This window comes from Triturus cristatus, chromosome 3_1 (assembly GCF_964204655.1).
Source record: "Triturus cristatus chromosome 3_1, aTriCri1.1, whole genome shotgun sequence".
Classification (NCBI taxonomy): Eukaryota; Metazoa; Chordata; class Amphibia; order Caudata; family Salamandridae; genus Triturus; species Triturus cristatus.
This window is the reverse complement of record NC_140583.1, coordinates 1,159,374,793-1,159,400,007: the sequence shown is the minus strand read 5'-3', so window position 1 is coordinate 1,159,400,007 and position 25,215 is coordinate 1,159,374,793. Positions and strand designations below refer to the sequence as shown.

The 25,215-nt window shown below is 43.4% G+C and overlaps 1 protein-coding gene across 6 annotated transcripts in view; it reads left to right on the top strand.

The window, feature by feature from the left end:
* The window catches only part of LOC146861681 (uncharacterized), a 250,552-nt gene that overhangs the window by 22,016 nt on the left and 203,321 nt on the right, over nt 1–25,215 (top strand). For 2 of the 6 annotated variants that reach the window (XM_085646048.1, XM_085646045.1), the window contains exons 2-3: nt 16,499–16,634; nt 18,375–18,429. The exons of 2 other annotated variants lie outside the window; for them this stretch is intronic. In XM_085646048.1, coding sequence (XP_085502174.1) covers nt 18,392–18,429 — 38 coding nt within the window. In that variant the 5' untranslated portion in view covers nt 16,499–16,634; nt 18,375–18,391. The remainder of the gene's footprint in view (nt 1–16,498; nt 16,635–18,374; nt 18,430–25,215) is intronic. 2 more of the 6 variants (XM_085646046.1, XM_085646050.1) reach the window with 2 other exon arrangements.

Here is a 25,215-nt window from a genome sequence, read left to right as displayed (position 1 = left end):
GACCGCTCCGATGATCGGCACTAGCGCTGTACCGTGGCGCCCAGTCCCTGGTTGCAGGTAGCACCTCGGGAAACAGCTATTACCAGGATGATTGCTGCCCGGGTCCGGAGCTTCCCTAAGAGGCGACCGCCATGTTCGGCAGTTGGCCACGCCCCCTGCTGTCGCGGGTACTTGACCCACCCACACAAGTGAGGTACCATATTTCTCGGAAGGCTTTGGAGAATGCGGGGTGGGTGGAATTTTGTGGATCCACACAGATTCCAGAACTTTCTACCACAGAAATGTGAGGAAAATGTGTTTTTAATTTATTTTTTTTGTTTTTACAAATTTTGAGGTTTTCGAGGGATTCTGGGTAACAGAACCTGGTGAGAGCCATACTAGTCTAGGTTTCCCTATGTGAGCTAGGGTTCAAAATCTACAGCTAGGCACTTTGCAAAAAAAGGGTCCGTTTTCAGTGTGAAAATGTGGTGTGTCCACTTTGCGTTTTGGGCTGTTTCCTGTCGCGGGCACTAGACCTACCCACACAAGTGAGGTACCATTTTTCTTGGAAGACTTTGGGGAACACGGTATGGGTAGAATTTTGTGGATCCACGCAGATTCCATAACTTTCCACCACAGAAATGTGAGGAAAATGTGTTTTTTTTTTTTTGGACACATTTTTAGGTGTGCAAGGGATTCTGGGTAACAGAACCTGGTGAGAGCCAGTCAAGTCACCCCATACTGGATTCCCCTGGGTGTCTAGTTTTAAAATTTTAAAAATTGTATATGTTTACTAGGTTTCCCTAGGTGCTGGCAGAGTTACGGTTCAAAATCTACAGCTAGGCACTTTGCAAAAAAAAAAAAGGTCAGTTTTCACTGTGAAAATGCGGTGTGTCCACGTTGCGTTTTGAGCCGTTTCCTGTCGCGGGCACGAGGCCTACCCACACAAGTGAGGTACTATGTTTATCGGGAGACTGAGGGTAACACAGAATTGTAGAGCAACTGTTATTACCTGTTGACTTTTGATGCATTTCTGCCTTCCAAGTGAAAGACAATGAGTAACAAGTATTGGCATAGCCAATAGGTCTCGCTTTTGGGACCTTATAAGTATTTAGTTATGCAGCACAATATCCTTGGGGCAACAACATTAACTGTTGCATGGTTAAACACTTATAAGGTCCCAAAGGCGAGACCTATTGGCTATGCCAATGCTTGTTGATTAGGTATTTAAGCCAGGTAAAAAATGTTCCTAAGGTACAAGGATGGATAAATGTAAAAGTCTTAATTATGATAGTTTATATGCAGAAGATACAGTCAGAAATGGAGACAGCTATTACTTTACACCAACTTCCGAAGGCGTCTTTTCATCTCATGCCAGATGCATTTTTATTGAAGTTTTTTTTATTGTTATTACAATATTGCAATTTAAAGGTAACTTTAAATTGTTAGCTTATTCTAGTATAACTTCTTATAGCAGTTTAGAAATGTTGAAATATTGAAATGTCTGATAGCACTAAAGAGCCTTGCTTGCTGTAAAAGTGCTCTTCACAAATACTTATGCGCTCTTATACCTGCTTTGTTTTATAGCTTCTTTTCTTAAACCTTCACTTTTTGACCCTTCACAACACAGTATTGCTTTTGGCAGCAAGGCAATTTATAAATGCTTTGGTCTGAGCTGATTTATCCTGTAGAAATAATTACACTGCATTCAGGCACGCTGTGTTTGTATTTTATTACAATGCATTTTATGAAAATGATCTTTGAATGATGGCGCATAGGTGAAGCATGAGAAGGAAACAGCAGGAGATCCCTCATGCATAATGATCCGACAGATGTGCCCCGAGTCTAATCCCCATAAGCCTGGAAATCCCTCTGATAGGGGATGTTCGTAGAGACCAGATGGGAACAGCCTGCTGCTCTTTTATCGTGCCTTCCCTTCAAAGCCTGCCTGCGCCTCCTTCTATTTCTTAACTTTGCTAAGAACATTACATCAGAATGCACGCTAGAGCAGCACCCACCGTAGCAAGTCTGAAAGGAAGGCGGAAAGAAGCCACAGAAAAAGAGGCAACTGTGCGAATGGAAACACAAGGGCCATAGTGCTACACCTTTAAAACTGGGCGCAATGAACATAAGCTGCAGGCTGCATAGTGCATTGAGACCTTCAGGCCGACATGCTTTTCAAAAACAACAAGCATTGGCTGCGAATTTGTAAGACGCGTGGCCGCGCTCTGTGGAGGGGGAGAGGGAGGGGCGAGCAAGACAGAGCGGCAGAGCGAGGCGCAAGCGCGGGAGAGCGAGGGAAAGCCATATGGCGCCTCTGCTCATAAGCGCTCGCCCCCGCACATGCAAGCAAGCTGTAGGCCGGCCCTGGTAGCATTTTCTGAAGCCCTTACTAAAAGTCTCACCAGAGCAGCGCATGTGCTGTGTCAGGCGAGACCTAAAAAAGAAGTCATTTTGAAAATGACCTATAATTCTCATGCTAGTATGGGTACTCACAATTTTGGAAATGGGCAAATATCTACTGTTTGGAAACTCTATATTTTGTTCCAATTTCAGAAATACATAGGTGTCTTTCATACCGATTTTTCCCCAATTTTTCCATGTATATATTTTCCCAAATTAATTGCTGTATACCCGGTAAAAAATAAAAAACCATTGCAAGACACTGCTCAGTTATTAGCTCTGGGTTCGTCGGGTTCTTGGTGAACCTACAAGTCCTAGATATCCCCACAACCAGAAGGGTCCAGCTGATGTAACGGTATATTGCTTTCAAACAGCTGTCATAATTAGAAGAAGTTACAGGTGAAAACGTTGACATGGCTGTTTTTTTCCAACTAATTTTAAATTTTTCCTATATTCCACTGTTAGTTTCTATAAAGAAATCTTGAAGGATCTACACAAATGACCCCTTGCTGAATGTTGTCTACTTTTCTAAAATGCATAGCTTTCCAGGATCCTTTATTGCTTTCATACTCATTTCTACCATTAACTGGAAGGAGGTTGAAAGCACAAAAAATAGCAAAAATAGGCTATGTCCCAGAAAAATGCCAAAACTGTGGTTTTCTGACAAAAGTCTGCTTGTCCCTGAAAGCTGAGAAAATTGTGATTTCAGCCCCACAACCCCTCTGTTGATACCATTTGCGGGGAGAAAAACAGACGCTTTCAACTGTAGCTCTTTTTTCCCCCCAAAAACAACATTTAGCTATGTTTTGGCTAATTTCTAGGACCCCTTCAGGGGAATCCACAAACCCTGGGTACCTTTCGAATCCCCATGATGTTGGGAGAAAACGACGCAAATTTGGTGTGATACCTTATGTGGTCAAAAAGTTACAGGGGCCTAAGCGCAAACTACCCCAAAGAGCCAAAAAAAGGCTCCGCACGGGTGGGAGGGGGACAGGCCTAGCAGCAAAGGGGTTAATATTGTTTAATTCCTTTAAACGGATAGCTCAATACATTCCATACTGAAGCCTAATAGTGTCTGTAACACACATCTGTCTGACTGTATTGCACTCCAATCTTAATAAGTCTCTGCTTTCATGTGTTCATTTGTTTCAGTTCCTTCAAGCATACGTGAATGTTAAACAATGAGGCGCCTGTCAGAACTAAAGTTGCAGCAATCATCTCCCAGCATAACCTTAAACCACCATCTTTTTGAAAACAAATCTTTATTTGTCATTTTAGCTGTTTAACAAACACAAGCATGGCCATTGTATGCTTCCCCATGAGCATAGGAACATAATACAATGCAATACAATAATACATGCATCAGTGGCAAACATAATGATAAATTCTGCCCCATCCTTGTCTGAAAGCCACTCTCGCCCAGTCCTGCCCATCCATAGTGTCCATTCTCAGCCGGGAAGAGCTGTCCCTCCACCCTGCCCCCGCCCCACAAAATTGGTTTACGCTAGACAGCGCATCATCGTTTATCAATCAGCGGGCCTCCAAGATTTGGGGGCTCCCTTCCATGTCATCCCCATCCCGTTAACCCAGCAAGAAGGTCTAGAGCATGGTCGGCCAGCACTCCACATCTCTCCATCCCCTTATCTCTTTGTGTTCATTTGATTCACACTTCATCCACCAGTGCTCCCTCCTCTATATGTCAGTGCCAACTGGCGCCAGTCATAGACCTCCAGAGTATTGCTATGCAGGGCTTGGTTAGTAGTAAGCCTAAGGTTTCACATTCATTCTATGATTTACCGTGTGTGACTTGGAATCTATGCCCAATTGGCAGGGCCGTATGGTTGTCGTATGTAGATACCCTCTAGTCCTTTTTAAGCTTTACACTTCACTTAACACTGCACACAGACCCGCACACACCTTAGGGCTAGCTCTATAAACGATCTCTGATAAAGTGACCTTTCGGGGGACCAAAGAGGAGCATCACCCGATGATTGATGAAGCATGACATCCTTCGGGTGTGTGAGGGCATCAAGTAAGAGTCTCTCCGACTCTTCTTCTCTCTTCAACAAGCATTGGCATAGCCAATAGGTCTCGCTTTTGGGACCTTATAAGTATTTAGTTATGCAGCACAATATCCTTGGTGCAACACCATCAACTGTTGCATGGCTAAACACTTATAAGGTCCCAAAGGCAAGACCTATTGGCTGTGCCAATGCTTGTTTTCTATTTGCTGGAAAGGTTTAGGTCTTCAAACCACACCAGTGAGTCGTTTGTTGCACAAAGGGTCAAGGGCTGTGATGAGGCTAGGACAAGGAGGCTGTGCCCGAGAACTGCCTATTGCTTGTAACATGGAAAGGGTTCAGAATATCTGCATTCATCTGTATTTTATTAATCCCACCAAACATCAGCATGAAGAATCCCAATAAACATCTGCATCAACTCGCATACCTCAACCACTCCCCCACCCCACTAATGTTAACATCCAACTGCTATTTATTTAATCTACCCCAAGGAAATTCTAGTGAATGCATGGAATAGTTGCTTGACTCACTAAACTAACCCCAATAACCAATAACATGACTAGCCACTAACCTTGGGTTCGGTAGCCGCATGCTGCCCAGGGTAAAGCGCTTCAGCACCTCGTCAGGGGTAGTAAGTGTTATATAAATGCAATTACAATTTACCAAGGTTCCCCAGAAATGGATTTCTGAGGCTTAGATATCTGTGTGAGTGAGAAGGGCTGGGGGTGCTGGGGGTTCAAGAGTAAGAGAGTGGGGAGAAAGAGAAGGCTTTGACTGTTGAAGAGAGGCTAGAGAGGGCGGGGCAGGCAGAGAACAAGACAGATTGAGAGTCAGAGGAAGGCGAGAAGGAGCAGGAGGGAGAGTGTGACAGGAAGTGAAGTAAGAGTGTGTAGAGAGAGAGCGAGGGGGGTTTAGGAACATCAAAGGTTTTTGAAATGAAGTGACGTCATTGAAGATGGAGTAGGTGGAAGAGAAGTGTCATGGCGAGGTGCGAAGACAGATGAAAGAGAGGTGGGATTGGTAAGAGCAGAGGGGACTGGAGAGTGTGCAAGACAATAAGGAATTTATGTAGGGAGAATGATGGGGGCACAGGAAGGTAACGTAAAAAAGGAAAAATATGGCAGAATATGAAAGGCGGGCGGGATAAAGAGATGGGCTATAAAGGGGAAGAAAGTTGTGACGAAAGGAGCGATCAGAAGAGGGTAGACATATAAAGTGGGAGAGAGGTAGGCGACAACATAAGGAAGTGAGTGATGGAAAAGGACAATGCAGATATAAAAATAGGAAAGGGAAAGAGAAAGAGGAGAAGATAAGGGTCCGAGAAGATGGTGAAGTGAGGGAGAAAAGGGGTCGAAGAAAGCACAATGTAGAAACAGGACCAGGGAGAAGAAGGGTTCAGAAGAGTGATGAGCAGGAGATGTAAAGGGGGACAGAGTGGCGGGAAACTGGAATGAAAAAGACAAAAGGTGGAGACGGGGCAAAGTATGAAGAGAGCGGAGGTTGAGAAGATAGGGAAAGCAATGAGAAAAGGAGGAGCTAGTGAGACCATGTATGATATCCTGGCTCGTTCACGTATGGAGCGGAGATTCTGGGAGAGTGAGGGGAGGAAAAGTGGGCAGAGCCCGAGAGCAAGGGAAAAGAGTCTGGAATGAAAAAGACCATCGAGAACAGGGGGTCTAAGAGGGGAGAGTAAGAGATGTCAAGGGAGCAGGAGAGGGTGAGAAAAGGCGCTTCAGGCGAGTGTGTGAAAGAGCGGTAGATTGGGTCGACAGGGACAGAAAATTGTTTGGGAGAGCATCAAAGAAAAAGAAGAGATACCCCGATAAAGAAAGGGATGAAACAGAGAAGATAGGATAGTAGGCCTAAGGGGGAATAGAAATGGTGACTAAGAGAGCAGGATAGAAAATGAGAAAGGGGAACGACAGGCTGGAAATTAAGAAACGCGGTGGCGACAGAGAAGAGTGTTAGAAAGCGAGGGAGCGAACATTTAAGAAGGAACAAAGGAAAGGAACGGTGAGATAAACCAGGGAAGAATGAAGAGAGGATGTTTGGAAACAAGAACAGGGAATACCTTTTGTAGGCAGAACTCCTTAAAATCACACGTTCAACCCTATCAACAGAGTCGATAACATAATCCAGTCATTGCCCAGTGTGGCGGGGTAGTAGTGACAGGACGGAGGCCAGGTCTAGTTAAATAGGGCTTTATTTTGCTAAACACATTTATGCCGACCGCACAGTCTTTCTGCGGCGAACTTGGCTGGATCCGTGGTGCTGGATGGTTCTTGGCCCCCTCCTGTGGACTTTGTCTCTGCCTCCCAGGGTCTGGTTAGTTTTCTCAGCAGTCCGGCCGTGGCGAAGGGGCATGTTGGGACGAAGAAACAATGTGTCAGGAAGGTGTCCTATGGACCGGATATAACTCTAGGACCAGGGAGTGAAGGGATCATCGTACTCTGGTGCACGTCTTATCCAAAAACGAAACGTGAGGGGAAGGTGAAGGTGTTTAGTGCACGGGTTTAAGGCAGCACAGGTCGGGTGACTTTGCGGGGTACGAGGAGCTCCTGTTTACGGATTTGGGTGACCCCCGCCTCCCAACCCACTTCAAGACCTTGTCTCGTACCTGTGAAAGCCACGCTCCTCCGGGAGCATGGCTCGGCGACACGTGGGGAAGTTGGCCTCCTGGCTCAGTCCGGGCTCCTGAAGGTCTTGTCCCTCCATCTCTCCCACCTTCCTCGTCTGCTCTTGGATTCGTCACAACCGCTTCCCCGTCTCCTTTCTCCACTCCGGTGTCGATACACACCGACTTCCTGGTTCCTCCCAGACTTATCGTTGGATACGCGCTGACGTCTGCCGGGGGCGGGGCCTCGTTATACTGGAAGCCCCAGTTAAAGGAGCCGACCTCGCTTTCTTCTTCCTTCGGTGTAAATAATGTTGCGGTTTCCAGGTTCCAGTCCTCCTGCTGGGAAGGAAAAAGAAGGGAAGATGGAGGTATAGCAGTCCACCAGTCCGCATCAGCCTCACGTTTTGGGGTTAGCGTATCCTCCCTGTCACACCCAGGTAACGACCCACCGCCATTAGGTGTCATGGATTTAATACATTCATACCCCTGCATCATTTAAGAAATGCGTGGAGTGGAAGAGATTGATAAAATCTGAAACTGGCAGGCCTTTTAATGGTTACAACTCAGATATTACTGCTATCTGTATGAACCGAAGTACACAAACATGATTTATCAACGTCTTCTGGGTTTTCTTATCAGAAGAGGTAAAGACCTAACCAACTGAAATAATGTAAAAGTGGAAAAATTGCAAAAGTGGAGTAAGCCCCAGGCTATCCAAATTTTTTTTCTTTTTTCTTTTCTAAGTAAAAAGTATATGTATAGGAACTGATAACTTTATCCCTCTCTTTGAAGCACGGAGAGCACCGATTAGGATGCTTGCTGTAGACTGAACAATTTTATAGGCATGTCACCTTGAACTGGCCTGGGCCCTCTATTCAGAAAATAATAAAAATATCATGGTATGTATGAAACCTATGAGTCCTGTAGAATGTCAAATGTCCCTGGCTAACTGGGCAGGAGCTCTTCACTCCCACCAGACCGCTGAAAGAAGACGAAATAGAAAGTTTCAATGGCAGATGTCTGCGGGGAATTTTAAAAAAATCTGTTGTTTACAAAGGGCAACTACACAATAACTTCTTACCATTCGAGGGGAAAAGAGTGAAATCTTGAACTAGAATTATTCATTAGGGATGTGCTCCCCGAGAACTTGTCAATTGTGGAGACATTGCAACAATCAAGAAAGATATGTCCATTTTTATGTTTAAAACAAACCCAATGTTGATGGCAGAAAATGTATATAATGTATCTACACCATATTAAAATGGACTTGAGATGTTATGTACTTACCCGCAATGCAAAAGCAGTAGAATGTGGTGCAAATATTATTACAATATTAACTAGAGTCGTCGGGGGCACAGGGGGTTAGGAAGCACAACCTTCAAAGGCCACTGATGACCCACCAGATAGATTGTACTCAACGTTATGCAGGAGGGTGGGATTTTGAAAGATCAGCTATCAGAGCAGACAAAATAAACATCTTCCTCAGACTCCCGATGGGCTTGGAAAGATAGACTGCTCCAGAGCTAGTAAAAAATGTACTCTATATATCACCCAGAATATGCTTCCCCTTCTTTAATGGTTCACTGAAATTTGGTTGTTATTGTAAGTACTGAAGCTCAAACTTTAACAGAAGATTTCATCACACAGCAGCCATGTTATGCTGTATAAGTTTTGTTTTGGATTTCTTGTATCTCTAGTTATCTCCGACTGACACGGAGTAAACTCCAGTATCTGGCAGCAAGCTGGTCCTTTGCAACTATCTCGCCTTGTGCATCCTTCGAAATTTTTTAAGGCTGATAAATATCACAATTTTAGGTCCGCGAAGTTATTTACCCAAGCAAAGTGTTACCCAAATTCGTTTCTGGGGCGGCGGTACAGTTGTTATCACACTCAATTGTAAGGCGCAAGTGCACTGTGTGCAGGCGAGGGGGGTGGCACAGGTAACGGTGAAAGGTGACGAGAGAGACAAAGGCGGAACACAGGGCGGAGTAAATGTATATGGCAGCAGATTAGAAGAAATGGGAGGGTCCGACACGATGAGGCAAGTAGCAAAGAGTCGATGCGAAAATAAAAAATTGTGGCCACACGGAGAAAGTGAGAGGCACTGACAGAGTGAGTTGAAAACTGCTAGAAAGAGTAGGGAAGAGAGGGAAGGCAAGACGGGGGAAGATCTGAGAACGAAACCCTGAAGCAAGAAGATACAGAATACCGGCTGCGGTCTGTTGAGATGAGGTGGGCGGTACAGGGAGGAGGAGCTTTCGGGGAGACGGTGAGCGTGAGATTGGACATAGCAGCATTAGGAAGAAGAGGGCGGAGTTCTATGCGAGCCACCCGGAGGGGCAGTACTTTGAGTGAGGATTGCTGGCAGGCTGAGGCGGACCGGACGGTGTCAGTCTGTAAAAAGCACCTAACCTCTGCTGCCGCGTCCTGTTGAGTTTGTGTACGTACGATCTCACGGTAAGGAAAAATGGTTGTATCTTTGTAACACTATCATCATCGCTGCTGTTGTTAAATCTTTAATGCGGGAAAATTGCGGCGCCGGACATTAGTTGCTGATTGTGCCTCCTTTCAGAACTGTGGAGGAAATTCTGTGAAAAGGACGGTGTGCTCGTGATGTCTGAAGAGTCATTTATACGATTTGCATCCCCCCACCTAACATTCCCCAGGGAACCTGAGAAGTTAAAAAACATTTGAAAAAGGAGGCACGTCTGGCGAGTGGTGTGCGCGCACCATGACGAGAGAGGAAAGCCAGATGGCGCCTCTGCTCGTCATTGTGCGCGTAACTACACGCTCGAGGCCAGCAAAAGCGTCTGGTAGGATTTTAAAAGCCCAGTTACTAAATGTCTCGCCAGAGCAGTGCATGCGCTGGTTCAGGCGAGACCTAAAAATCACTGACACTTTCTTCGAATTCCTATCTCGGGAACAGTGACTCTCTTTAGTAACTTGCCAAAAAATAACCACAACATGCACAACCTAACCCTTGGACTTTCAAACTCATCATAACAACAGAAAGACAACTGTAATAACTGTTCTAACAGGTCAAAAGTCACGAGTTCTCTTAACAATTTTTTGTTAAGCTGCTCCTTACGTAGACCCTTTAAAACCTTCCTCAGCAAAACTCCTTCAAACGGATTATGTCCCCACCATAGCTGACCATAAAAGGAAATCCCTGCTACTTTCCCTGCAATACTTGTGTGTGACAAACCTTTTTGTATCAAGTACAGCACAAAACCTAATGTCATTTGTTCCTTTTTTTTCTGTGTTCCCAACACAAAAATCAGTGTTACCATGCCTTAAGAGTTCGCTCCATGCTTGTGGATAACTTATTCTTGTAGATGCAGCTAAGGAATTTTCTACAAGCACGACTATCCTCAATCGCACAACGTTCTGCAGGATCTGTGTCTTATTTGTGTCTGCACCAGTTGCAAAACGTCTGCCAATGAAATGGAGCCCGAGCATCTGCTATATTATTTCTTTCTCCAGGAACCTGCTTAGCCATAAAAATAATACTCAGTTGTAAACATTTCAACATAAATGCTGTTGATAGCCGCAACACTCTCAGAACTCACGCCTTTTGCTTGTTTACCAACTCAACAGCTATGTTATCCACATTAACGAGAACTGATCTATTTCTGAATTCTTCACCCCAAATACCCCAAACAACAGTGCAAAAATCAACAGAAAGAACTCCAAAAAAGCTATGCTGAGCCCTTGCTTCAACCAGTGTTCAGGCCAACTCTCCGCGAACCAACGACCTTCCCAAAATAAAATCTAGATCTGCCAAATCAGGTCTTCAACAAAATAATAAAATTCCATTAAAGTCATTAAGAAACTTTAACCAAATATGCATGTCAGCCCTGATAGCCATGGATAGCCTTATTCTGTGGTGAGGGAGATAAGCACTCAACATGGACATAAACGTTTGCAAAACGTCCTTCCAGCCCTGACCACTCTGCATGCACAATTTTAAGTAGCCTAGTCATTTCTGCACCTTCCTGAGTTCCAATTTTCCTTCAATCATTACTAACAGCAAAAAATACATCATCTCTTGAACGTTTTCAGCTGGGAGCCTAGCTAACATTTCTACACTATCTATTTCAATACCCAGGAAAGTATTTGAACCCTCTGTTTTTTCCAAGTTTTTTTGCCATGTATTTTTGCAGCGCGTTCCCACACTGATCTGTGCTCCTTGAACCGATAAACATGAAGTCATCTAGATAGTGACAAACCAGGTTGTGGCCACTAACCTCAGTGAAAACCCATTGCAAGAAAGTGCTAAATGTGTCAAATAGGGGACAAGGTATTGAACAACCAATAGGAAGGACCTTGTCCACATAAAAGGCACGGTCGAAATGCTTGCCAAGCAATTCAAAAGCAGTGGGATATATAGGTAAAAGTCTAAATGCTGATTTGTATATCACTTTTAGCAAGTTCTGGTGCTTTTTTTGACTATCAAACCAATTTCAAGGCATCATCAACTGATGCATAAGACACACTAGAATCTGTTTGAGAAATAAAATAATTGATGGATTGACCATCTGGCCAAGATAAATGATATATCAGTCTATATTCATCTGAAGTTTTCTTCAGCACTACACCTAAAGGGGAAACAATTACGTTTTCAAACGTGCACTGTAAAAAAGGACCTGCTATCCTGCCTGCTTTTAAATCGGAACTTAGTTTTTGTTGTACTACCTTGTGCAGCTCCTTAGCTGATTTTAGATTATCTACCCATCTCTTCTGTCTCCTTGATAGCCGATTTTAAAACCCTCTTTGAAACAGCAAAATAATTTGGATGCAGCAGTATCTGGATAATACCTCAACCAATTTGCTTATACCTCAATCGGGGTGTGAGCTGTTTGATGTATATTGAAATTACTGACCTCTGCCTCGCTGCATTCTCCCTTGTTCACCAAATTTTGATGCTACAGAATATTGTGTAAGGGGTTTCCCACCAAATTGTGAGCATTCATGTTTGTATCAGTAAAACGGCCTGCTACAAAAAAAAACTATGTTGAAATTCCAACATGCTCCTGCGTAAGATATCTGCCCCTTCCCATACCACCATGCCCCAGCTTGGGCGGGACGATACTGAACGGACTGAGAACTGACCAGTAAACCACTTGCTGTATAAAAAGTCATGGATGGAGGCTGTGAGGATGGCATCCATTGAAGCCATAATTCGTAGTCCACGTCACCTCATGGCTTAACATTGAATAGACTGACCCTGGCTCTGAACTTTTCATCATAGCTTATGCATGAATCATAAAGCAAAATTGTCTGAGTTTTCCCATGTTGCCCACCACGATGCCTTGCGTTTTGGTAATTGTGATGACCTGTTTTGAATTTCTTAGCATTGCATGTCTGTTGCTTGGGATACTGTCCATCTTGCTCACTTGCTCGGTCCACTCATGATTTCTGCAATACACTAAGAACACTTGTTTGGTCTGTTATTCTCCTCTCAGTCCCGTTCTTTTCCATCATTCCTTTCTCACTTTCACCACACTCCCAATCTCTCAACTCCTCCTCCTCACTATCATCCTCATAATCCAAAATCTACTCATACTCAGTTTGGCAATAATTGCCACTTACAGCTGGTCGTTCACCATCACCCACTCCACTGTCAGACAACCTCCATTTTGATGTAGACATTTGTTTAAACTGCTCCCTCTATGAAGGAAAATCTGTTACTGTCTTCGGACCAACGTATAAAAGCCGCTTCATGCACTGTTGGTAACCGTCTTGCTTTACCATATTCTTCAATTTTTCTTACTGTGGGTCTCTTCTGCAAGCCGTACTGACCTGATTGCGCAGCTGTGCCAAGGACCCTAACTGTATTGTCACCCCTATCCTTTGGTAATACAATATCTGAATTATCCACCCACACCCACTGACCTGTCTTAAAACCCACTTCTTCTTTGTCTAATCCTAAAATTGGCTGTTTTTCAACGTTTAAATCTGAAGAAACACTAAACTTCTTCCCACACCTCTTATTATTCTGGTTAGCCTGATTTTTCCATATCCAAATTCTTAAAATCAAAGCACTACCAGACTCCATGCTTTGTTTTAGCAATGACTTTTTACATGGTGCCTTGACCTTGTAATGTACTTTTAGTGGTGGTGAGATGCACACCATGTACTCAATTGTTTGACCATGCTTCACTATTTTAAACATATGCTGGCGTGCAGACTAGATTCGCGCTCCGCCCAATTGCGCGTTGCAATATAAGACAGACACATAGGGGACCTTGGTAGATCCCTTTCCAGATGCACTGCCATATCCATTAACAATGAATCTAATAAATCAATTGCATGCTTCTATTTTTCAGTTTCATCCTTTTGTTTAATCGCTTTTCGCCTTTCTCCTTTTCTATTTTCCATCAATTGATTATACTCCTTTCCATGTCGTATTCAAGAATGTTCATAAACAGGAGCGGTTTACACATGTCATGACTTTATTAATAATTCACCCAATGCATTTCGGGACATTTCCCTTCGTCAGGGGTATAAATGTTTAACACGTTTACCGTGACATAATCTCTCTCAGTTTCTATGCTCCAACACACTCATGATTCTTCAAATGTCCTGGCACATCTTTGACCTTGTAACACTTTAAAAATCCAAGGCTTCAACAAAAACAACATTTCCCATAACACATGTGAACTCTGAACATTGTCCTCTGTCAATTAATTATTCAAAACTTCCACCCCACGTGAGACCTGTAGCATTGCTTTGGAAGGGGTGACAGACTCCCACTCCCTTACCAATGGTCCCTTCTCCTCCCAGCCTACCTAAGGACCACCAAATGGGGAAGTGAAACGCATAACTCTTCTTTTAGTTTCGCTTCTGCCATACGAGCCATGCATAGGGATTTCCTCAAATTCCCCGCTGCTGCCTGGAACAATGTTGTCAACCTGCCCATAAGAAAGGGGGCCTGCCTCCACGAATGAATAGACTGGTGCCGTTACAGCCACACCCTTTGAACTCTTCCTACGTTCCTTGGTGGCTGATGACACTGGTCCACTCTTAGGGCTCCTCCGACTCGTCACTCCTCCCACTGCCTGCTTCCCATGCGAGCAAGAAATAGCACAACTTTGCTGCTCTGCGCTCTCTGCTAAGCAAACTTCCTTTTTTTTTCTCGACCACAACATTTGAAAGCTGTCCCGAATGAATAACCGGCACATGCTGTTTACCAGGTAAATGTTTATCTTTTGCTTCATGCTCGGATTTTACTTTTGATTTACCCGTTTCCGGCAAACACACAGCTTCAGCTGCCGCAACTCTGCCAGCCACTCTCCTTTTAGGGCGTTCCAAACGCACCCAAGCCTCACCCGGTAAGACTGGCTTCAGTAGGTCCTCCCTGCTTGCCTCAGATAATACCCTATTGAAATGCGAATATCTTCATTCCCTACCATCACTAAGACCTGATTAAAAAGTTTGATTATCAAAAAACCCTGAACCTTACCTGACTAACAAATCTACCTGTCACCTAAATTCCTTAACCACCTTTGCCACTGCCTCAGGGAATGCCTTCCCGCCCTATTTAACCTACCACTAAACCCTGCCCACCCTACATACCTACACCTATCCTAATTCTTAGCCCCTTTTATTGTGCGAAGAGACCCAGGGGGAGACCGGCTCATCATGCCTGCTCTCCCTGGGTCCCCGCATTCTGCATTTGTCAATGGGGATAGTCGATCGTCATTCCACTCTCCTTGCGCCCACAGTGTAGCCAGTGTTCTGTCAGTTTTCCTTGCCGTATAGATCCGGGACACAAGTTAAACCACCATCTTTATTTTTTTCATTAAGTGGAATTGTTAAAGTGATCAATTGAATTGAATGAAGTAGCTTAAAGTCATAAATTAAAAGACTGTGATCACTGAAAATGCTTGAGACAATAATATAATCAAAAATCCCCCTCAAAATATTATTAGAGACAAAGATGTTAAACACCAGAAATGCAGATCCAAGATGTGAAAAATTATAATGAACTTTACCCGAACTCCATTTAGTAATCCGATCAGCTAAGATTCTATGTTGTGACTAATTAGTTACAGTTTGTGTTTAATGTATCATCAAGGTTCACCAGTCCAGATAACATCTGTCCTATAGTAGTATTGAAATTATCTGCTAAAATTATTCTGGTTGCCCTCCGTTCGTTCCATTATGAATCAAAGAACATATTGTCATTCTGAAAATGGAAGAATATTTGGAAATTAGAGCCAACAGAAGAGTGTTATTATTATAATAGGGAATACAAAATCCAGCCTTCCTAAATTTTAATTGCGAGGTCTGCATATTTGGAACTGTAGCAGGCCAAATTCTAACATTATAATAAAGGGTAATTGCAATCCATTTAGGTTGTCCTTACTTAGCCTTCCCTGAAGTACAAAGTACACCTGGAACTTTGGAAGAGAAGTACCCTCTAAATAAAAGTAACTTGTCTCTTCTGTTTCTTGTAACTAAGTGATATATATTGACAAAAAAATGAATCCGAAAGTAATTGCATCTATTACATTGGAGATCAGCAATATTCCATGAAATGTTACTGACACCAGAAGTTGTAAAGTCTTACTGGGAGGTTGAATTAAAGATTAGTTAGAAGGAGACAAATGATCACATCAGTGCTCAAGAATTTTCTTTGGGAGACATCAAATGGCAGTCAATTATAACCCTCCAAGGACTCTGGTAGTAAAAATCCAATAAACAAAGTACATATAGTGGATGAATGAGCGATTGAAGTAATTCTGGGACTTATCAAATTGATTTAGGCAGGCAACAGAGGTCTATAAAAGCCTAAGGGAACTACTTTGATCTTACATTGAGAACAGATAACCAAGATTGAATAATGCACACAACGGTCTGGGCCTTCTGAAAGTAAAAACAACACTATCTTCAGTCGCAGATTTAGGTGAATTACCCATCCTGGAAATGCATCTACCATATTAATACAATCAAACTAAATTCTTTCCGCACACCCCACATTTCCATGTAAGCAGTGCAAAATCTCATTTTTCATCTGGACAACATCTTCCCTTTGAGAGTATTTCAAAGGAGGTACATCCATTAACCTATGAAGTCACCCTATGGTTTCATAACCCATAATGTGCAGACTGTTTTTTAAAGAATGTTTAATTGTGGCAATCCTTTCATTTGATCTCCTAAGCCAGAGGTCTTCAAAGTTTTGTAGGTTGAGCCCGCCCCCCCAGCTGAATTTTTTTAGATGTTGGGCCCCCCACCACCTGACAGAAATTTCTGGAATCGACCGCTACGCGCATATTCTGGGCATAACCAGCAAATAATGTTTAGTAAACTGCAGGTTTGTGAGTGGGTGTGGTGAAATGACAGAGGCTTAAAACACCACTTTTCAAGATAAAATGTGCGCAAATTGTTTTTACTAGGATGCTTTGTTTTACACATGACATAGATTGATAATACCACCACCAACATAAATGTGACAGGTGTGCCTGTTTTTCAGAGACGGTGAATCTGTGGATGGATTTTTGCTACTGCCATCCTCCGGTTCTGCTCCACATCCAGTCTTGAACGGTAGTTAGTCTTTAATACCGCAAGTGCTGAGAACCCAATCTCGCATAAATAGGACGAGCTGAAAGGTAAGAGTTTTGATAGCAGTTTCTCCCAAAGCTGAATATTCTGCAGACATTTTCATCCAAGACAGGGACTGTAAGGGAGACAGTGTTGTGAGATTTTTCGAGCACTCCCTAGCTGAGAGCTGGTACACGAGAAACAAATCTTCTCTAGAAATCATTAACAAATGTTTTAGGCAGCATTATAATGGGATAATTGCCCACCAACCAGTTATGTATCCGAAGACAGTTGAAAGTCCACAGAGAGGGCGTAGAACGAACACCTAATTGAGAATTCCTTAGTGGTATGAGAAGTTGCTTGCCTGAAGCAGTGGGGATTTAGGACACGTCAGGCTTATGTTTTAAAAAAAATAGAACTAATAATAAATTAATGATGTTGTCTATTTTACTTCAGAGTAATGTTGTCTGACAGACTTTGTGATGGCATGGACATGTTAGGAATTTTGGGTGCCCTGGGCCAAAACTATTTTGGGGGCCCCTGTTCAGTACAGCTTTGAGTTTTAATGATATACTTTCAGCTCTGCCATACCCTATTTAGCCAGGCTACTAACGGTGCACAGGCGCTGTAGTTGAAATTCTAAAAGCGTTTACATCTAATATTCAGAGAGATTGATGTGTTTTCACTGTTGTAACAAAGCAGCAGCCCACTAATTTTACAGTGAATAATATCTGTGATATCATCCAATTTCTCATATGTGAGGACACGCTTGGATCTAACTTTTTTATGGTTAACTTTTTTATGGTTTTTGCATGAAACAAACACATTTCTCTGCAAATAGTAATAGACTCCCTCACATCAATCACATTAAAAAGAGATTAAACAAAACGGTATTTGCAAGAATCTGTTTAGGAATTATTCCCGGCCATCTAGGCAAAAACAGAACTGTCTCTATCAAGGAGTCCCTGGTAGGCTGGATTGCAGTGCATTTAGATGTTTCCTTTTGTAATATAGGACGAAAACCTTGATGGGGCAGGACATGCCCATACTTGTGTGCAGGGATGAGTGAGGTGACCATATGAATTTGGGTGCGCATGTTAGTGCAGAGTGGGAAGAATGAATGCATGGTTAGTGATGGGCTTATTTGAGTGATATTGCATATTGAGCAGTGAGGGGGACAGGTGAGTGAAGTGTCACATGAGCGCAGGGTCAGTAGTGTTCTTGTGTGACTGCAGGGTGAGGTACAAGGTGAACAGCACAAGTGCATTGTGGGTACAAAGTGATCACTGTGAGTGCAGGGTGAGCAGGTGAATGGTGTGAGTGCATGGAGATCAGTGTGAGTGCAGGGTGAGCCGGTGAATAGTGTGAGTGCATGGTGATCAGTGTGAGTGCAGAGTGATCACTGTGAGTTGAGGGTAAGTGGGTGAATGGTGCGAGTGTATCGGGATCAGTGTGAGTGCAAGGTGAGGGAGAAAGTGAAGGGCGAGAATGAGGAGCGAGTTGTCTGAATGCAAGGTGCAATCCCAGACACTTGAAGTAACTCGGCATATTATTGACGGCAGCGTAGGGTTTCAAATGTGTTTAACTATTGCTATTATAGCAGTAACCAGGGATTAGGGTGGAGGAAAGAAATAATGTGCTGATCCCTCAACAAACGTCCAGTCTTATCATTAGGGTTGCCAGCTCATTATTTTGATGTCACAGATGGTATAAAAATTAGCAGTCACCTAAAGCTTTATTTTCAGCACTTGTCTGTGCATACTTTGAACAGCAAATATAAATAGAAAGAACTTTTAATTGTTTTCTAGACCTGCCTGAATGATCCATGACTGATAATAAAAGGGAACAAAGACAGAAAAGTCACATTACAAATGAATACATACTTCTTTATTTATAACCATATTTAGTGTCAAGACAAGCAATTTGCAGGCTGTTTAAACAACACATGGCTGGCTGGCATTTTGCGTGCCTGCTTGTGTAATTTTAAAATAAACTTTCAGGGACGTTTTAAGGATTTTGAGGGCCCTAGGTCAGATGTATTTTGGGGACCCCTGTTTGGACCAGCTTTGATTTTATTATCCAGTCTCAGCTCTTTCATGCCTTCTTTGGTGAAACACTAAATGTGTGTACATATGATATTCAGGGATAGTGATGTGTGTTTTCAGTATGTAACACAACAGCAGTTCACTAATATTACTGCAAATAATCTCTGTCACACCCTCCCATTTCTCATTTGTGAGGTCCTGTATTGATCTAAAATAAACTTTTTATATGGATGTTACATGACGCATAAACAACTTTTTTTTTTTTTTTTGCAAATCTGTTTTTATTGGTTTTGTAATTCGGTGCAAAAGTACATTGTACGGCAGCATGCTTTACACACAGTAAGTCATAAACTTGTACAGGTTGGCAAATCATGCCGGCAGTCAAGAGGAAATAACCTGTTGTCTGGTTGCGCGCCAACCACCACCCGCTTAGGAGCCGGGCACTTTGCCCTTATCAGTTCCGGTGTCTTCTCTTGAGGAGGGGCCATCGCCACCACCCACCAGCCATTCAGCCGTACATGGAAACTAGTATCGCCTACACAACTGAGGCGCCAATAAAGACAGAAAAGTTACATGCAATACAAAAAGAAGAACCTATAACAGAGGCAGCGTGAACAGTGATTCACATGGTGTGCACCTTCCCCCTTCCTACCCTGACTCCCCCCCCCCCCCCCCCCTCCCCCCCGGACCGCCCCTCCCAGCTCCCACGGATGCAATTATCCCCAAGTGTTCGCAGACGACGCATAAACAACTTTTGGCTGCAAAATGTCTGTAATAGACTCTTACACAATAAAAATGAATGATAGAAACATGCTATTTACAACATTGTGTTTAAAAATTGTCAAGGTCATGAGGGCATGACTCTGTAGAACAGAGCTGGCTCTTTCAGCCCCCCCCCCCCTCCCCCCGCACCCGCTTTGAAAGTCTGGGGCTCTGGGCCAGAGGCCACCTTGCTCATGGGCTTTACACACAAAGAAATCGATAGTAATGGAGATACTAGTCGCACATCTGTTTCCCTGTTGCCTAAACAAATTTGGGTGCCCATTGGGATAGAAAATACATCCCACTACCAAGGATGTGACCGACAACACGACCCAGGAAGGGGCACTTGTTGTCGCTAAACATTTTCTAACTGGGTACTACCCCGGCACTCTAATGTTATTAATCACAGTGTCTGTAAACGTAATTAGAAATATAACAAGACTGGATAGTGTTACAGCAAGAAGTCTTGGTTGTCCCTCAAATACTGATATTCCAGGTAACAAGTAATACACTTAATTTGATGAAACAGAGAAAGCAGTAATGTCCCAACATATGTTATTCGTGATAAATCTTGGAATATTAAGTCTGATGACAAAATCTGTACAATTCAACGGAGGACCTTTTCTCCGGGTTGCATTGTTGTATTTGACCAGTACAATGTGTACATGAAATTGTTGTATTTCAATGCAAATTCCACAAACTGTTATGAATAACACAATATTACAGTACAGTACACACAGTCAGTCCCTTTACAGTACGCCAAATTCTCGCAAAGTGAGAGGACTCAAATGTCGAATTTTCATCAAGAAAGTAATCCAGAACAGCCGACATGTGTTTCGTTACGCAATGTAACTTTATCAAGGCTTTAAAAATAGTAGAAATGTAGAAGCAATAGGAATATTTTCCTAGTCCAAAGGTATGTTCCTCTGACGAACGATAGTATGTGCCGAGAACGTTTTCTGTGAAATGGATATCTACATTCAGTGGTCTTTCATGTGGTATAGTTGTTGAAACACAAGCAAATATTTTCTAGCCCAAGAGTATAGAAGTCTGACGATCAAGAGTATTGACCAAAGGTTTTTCTTGGATACTGTAGTGTATAACTGCCGTGATCCAGCAGCAAGTGCCTGGTGTAATCAATGGGGGCTGTCACAGTGGAACATTCAACGATATTTGAAGGCCCTTGAAACAGGTTGTTTTCCAATATTTAAAGATAGTAACCAACCATCCGGACAACCCCGAAAAATCGCTGCTCCTTTCTCAGTGTGAAATTACGTAGCCAGATACGAAGTAAGCACTGGCAATCACCCACATGTTTATCTTAACTTAGCCCAGTGGCAGATAGTTCTGACAGGAAGCACTGTGGTAGGTGTTTCCCAATCCCAAGTGTAGACAGTCGTGTGATTATCGTCCGTCAGAAAGACCACTGAATGGCGATATCCATTTCACAGAAAACGTTCTCGGCACATACTATCGTTCGTCAGAGGAACATACCTTTGGACTAGGAAAATATTCCTATTGCTTCTACATTTCTACTATTTTTAAAGCCTTGAAAAAGTTACATTGCGTAACGAAACACGTGTCGGCTGTAAATATGTTCTCAATATTGGTTAAACTATGCTGTAGTTTAGTTCAGACTTTGTTGAGAATCTAGATCCTTTCCTTTTAATTTAGTTATGTTGCAGGCCAGATATTTTTATGGAAAGCTGACTTATCCTATTGTCTATTTCCATTGTAACCCTCCCAAGTTGTTGCTCTTGATCTGCCAATATTAATTTCTTAGAGAATTTTCGCTACTGTGTTTTTTCCTCTAAGAGTGGAAGTTATCTTCAGTCCGCTACAATTTACATGCTTTATGCAGTTATCATTCTGGATTTAGAATTGGAAATGGGAGGTAGCAGGTTTTATCTTAAAACTAAAAGTCATCAAGAGGAATGTCTCATATAAGCACTTGATAGCAGTGGGGTTTTCCTGAAGTCCACTAGGGCCCCTTTTCCTTCGTACAATTCATCATGCACAGTACCGGTTGCAAAGTTCTTACAGCCTCGGTGGCTCTTGCCTGCTGACGTGGGGCCTACACTGCAACTTCCTGCCTTTGTTGGGCTGCACGGAGATGTCACTTAGGCTTTGGCCCAGCCATTCCAGCTTCTTGAACAAAACACCCAGTGCAGGGCATGCTGCAGAGGTACCAGGGCAGAGGTCTCACTGCAGAGCCTGACAATGCTGGTCCTTCCCTCGATCACAGTGTTCTGTGCTTCTTATTCAGCTATTCATGGCCCCTACCTTTTGGCAGCCTTTCTTTTTTTCTGGGTCATCAATAGCACACAGCCCTGCAATGTACATTACTGTCTGGTACGCTTCCTTCAACCTCCGACGTGCATGCCACTCTTTCCCAAGCAATTGAAAATTAAATCCTGTTTGCCACAGTTAAACACGGCACACACACTCCGTAACTACATTGCCACACATGTTAAACAACCATATAACATTCAAATCACATGCAAATGTAGCTAACAACATGGTTCCAATTAACTAGAACAGTAGTTTAAACAGAAGCTGCCAGTAGGCCCGTCTTCCACTGTAGTCAACAGATAAAAAGACCTCTTTAATTGCTAAGGTCAACATGCTTCCAGCACTGTCAGTTTTTTTCTCAGCCCAATCAGCGGATGCTAGTTCATCTGCACAGAAAAGGACCTCACCAATATCCATTCAAAAACATCTTTAAAAGAAGAAGTAAATCACGAGGACACTTACCTATCCTTCAGCAAGATCATTAAAAAAAGTCTACACTCAAAACGAAGATCACACCAAAAGTAACCATCTCCTGCATGAATAGAAACATGACTTCAGAACACGCTTCAGCTCGGAGAACGTTAACCTCATAGATCACGCCCTCCTTACCACAGATGAAGACGACCCCTGCCTCCTAATATTGCTGGACTCTCAGCTCTCTTCCGCAGAGCCAAACCATCCAACTCATCTACTCTCTGTAGTCCCAATGGGATTCATGGTCAATTTCTTTCTCTTGTTCTCCTCCTGCCTTTTCATTCAATGGCAGTTTGATCACATGGGCACCTAACAAAATATCCCTATGCCCTGCGGAGTCCCCCAGTGTACCATACCAACCCTTGTTATCTTCAACATCAATATGGTGCCCCTTTAGGGCTCTACTCACAGAGAGCTACATCAAAATTCACCAATATGACTAAAATAAACAATTGTACATGAAACTGTTCTCTGCTGCAGACATCCAACGACTCAAACACTGCCTGCACCCCAACCAGACCCGGCTGCGCAGCGCCTACCTGAAGCTCAACCCAACCAAGACCGAATTCCTGTTATGTGCCAAGAACTACAAGCAAGAAATAGTACCAGCACAACTTAGTTATATCAGCCTTGATTGCTTTGAACTCCAACTTTCACCGAATGCCAAGTGACTTGGGATCACCTTGGACACAAAACACAATGAACACATGGCCAAACAAACAAAGACCGCTTGGTACTAGCTCTCTCTTCTAATGAAAGTGAAACTTTTTCTTCCAGAAAACAACTTCAGAACTACATTCAGGCCCTTGTACTCTTCCATCTGTATGGTGATAACGCCCTTCATTATGGGCTCCTATACTCCCCAATGGCATCCCTAAAGAGCAGCCCGTCCCATCTAGTGCCCTAAGAAATATGATCACGTCACCCCCATCATGGTTGAACTCCTTTGGCTTCTCCTGCATGTCCACATAATCTTCAAAACCTGCTCAATCATCTGCAAAGCCATCAAGACCAGCAACCATGATTATTTTGCAGAAAAGCTCATCTCTGTTGGCTCTCAGCACACAAGCAGCAAGGCTAACATCAGACTGTAGACTAAGAAATTTAAAAAATAAAGAAAAACAGGCCAGTAAGCCTATTTTATTTATGCATCCAGGATCGGGAACAACATCTCCGTATCCATTCAGACAGCTAAAACTCTGCTCCAATTGCAGAAAGAACTGAAGAAACTAAATCACAATGCAGTAGCAATCAAATGACCAGCTAACTCTCCTATTCATCGTTGACCGTTAGCTTCCCTTTTACTCTGTTCAGAGTTACACTGCCTTTTTAGCTAGGTTCACATCAGTCAAGTACCCATACATACATACATCCATTTAGGAGAGTGACCAAAAAGCTCAGAATAGTCTGGTCGTGCATGACCAGGTCCAAGTCAAAACTCCGGGCCGACCGCGATGGAGTGCATGTCGGATACAGTCCCAGATTCCTGCGGAAGTTTTACTTTCTCAAGTATTGTGCCAGTAGTCCAGGTCGCGTTTGAGAGGGCCGCGAGGAGCAAGGAGAGCATTGCGGAGGCTGTCGGCGTGGTGTGAAGAGCAGTCCGGGTGCCGGGAACAGGTGGGCTGAAGCTTCGCGTGGGCAGTCTCTCATGAGCCGTTGGTGCTGCAGTGCAAACAGATTAACTGGCATCAGCTCACACTGGTTTTTGGTACGAGCGGCGCGGTCCTGGTGCAAACGGGCCCGTTTGCGGTCATGAAGAGCCCTTTGAGTCACTCTAGGGTACTGGGTTCATTATGAAGTTGCAGTCCCAGTTCTTCCTCCCCAGGCTAGAGGGCAGCGGGTTAGCAAAGCAGGGCTGCCGTTCCTTTTAGAGCTGCAGTCCAGCAGAATGGCAATTCTTATATAAGCACAACAGTCCTTCCTTCCAGCGTATCCCCACGTCCAGAAGTGTACTGAAGGGGTTATGTCTGTGGTCCAGTATTTATACACAGTTATGCTTTTGAAGTGGGGAGAAGCTTCTAGAGACAGGCCTTTGAAGTGCACAGATGCCTGGCCATGGCTCCAGACTAACTACATGGGGTGTGCAGCCCTATGTGTGGAGGCAGGACACAACATATTCCTGTATAAGTGGGGCTGGGCCCAGATCCTCCCATCTGTCCTGCCAGTGATGGCCCATTCAGTCACTTCTAAGCTCCCCATTGTGTGTGGTTGTATGAGGTTTACACAAAGCCTGTCAGCTACACCCAGTAATGTGACCAAAGGCAGGCTGCAGGCACCAAATGACTAAGGCAAGAAATTGCCAACTTTCTTAAAGTGGCATTTTCAGAATTGCAATTTAAAACCCGACTTCACCATGATTTAGGATTTTAAATAGTGATTCCAGAGACACAAAACATGAACTGGTCACCTATCCCCTTTTGGATATTACACTTATAAAATGTGATAAGGTAATTTCAATGTTATCCTATGGGGGAAGTGGGCCTTGCAGCAGTAAAAACAAATGTAAGTGTTTTTCACTACCAGGATATGTTAAACTAAAAGTACATGTCACACCTTTAAATACACTGCACCATGTCATTGGAGCTGCCCAGGGCCTAGGAAGGTTTAGGCTGGGCAAAAGATTTACCTTACCAGGTCGAAATGGCAGTTTAAAAACTGCACACATAGGCTGCAATGCCAGGCCTGTGAGATGCTTGAAAGGGCTACTTATGTGGGTGGCACAATCAGTGCTGCAGTCCCACTAGTAGCATTTAATTTACAGGCCCTGGGCACATGTAAAGCCACTTTACTGGGGACTTATAAGTAAACTGAATATGCCACTTGGGTATAAGCCAGTGTTACCATGTTTTAGGGAGTGAGCACAATCACTTTAGCACTGGTTAGCAGTGGTAAAGTGTACAGAGTCTTCTGGCCAGCAAGAATGAAGTCACCAAAAACAGGAGGTCTGAAGGCAAAAAGTTAGGGAGGAAACCCCGCCAAGGATGTCGGGTCTAACAGATACAATAACATTTATAGATGGAATGCTTGAATTAATATCAGCCACTCGTAATTATTCTGGCCGCATCCCTGTTCATTG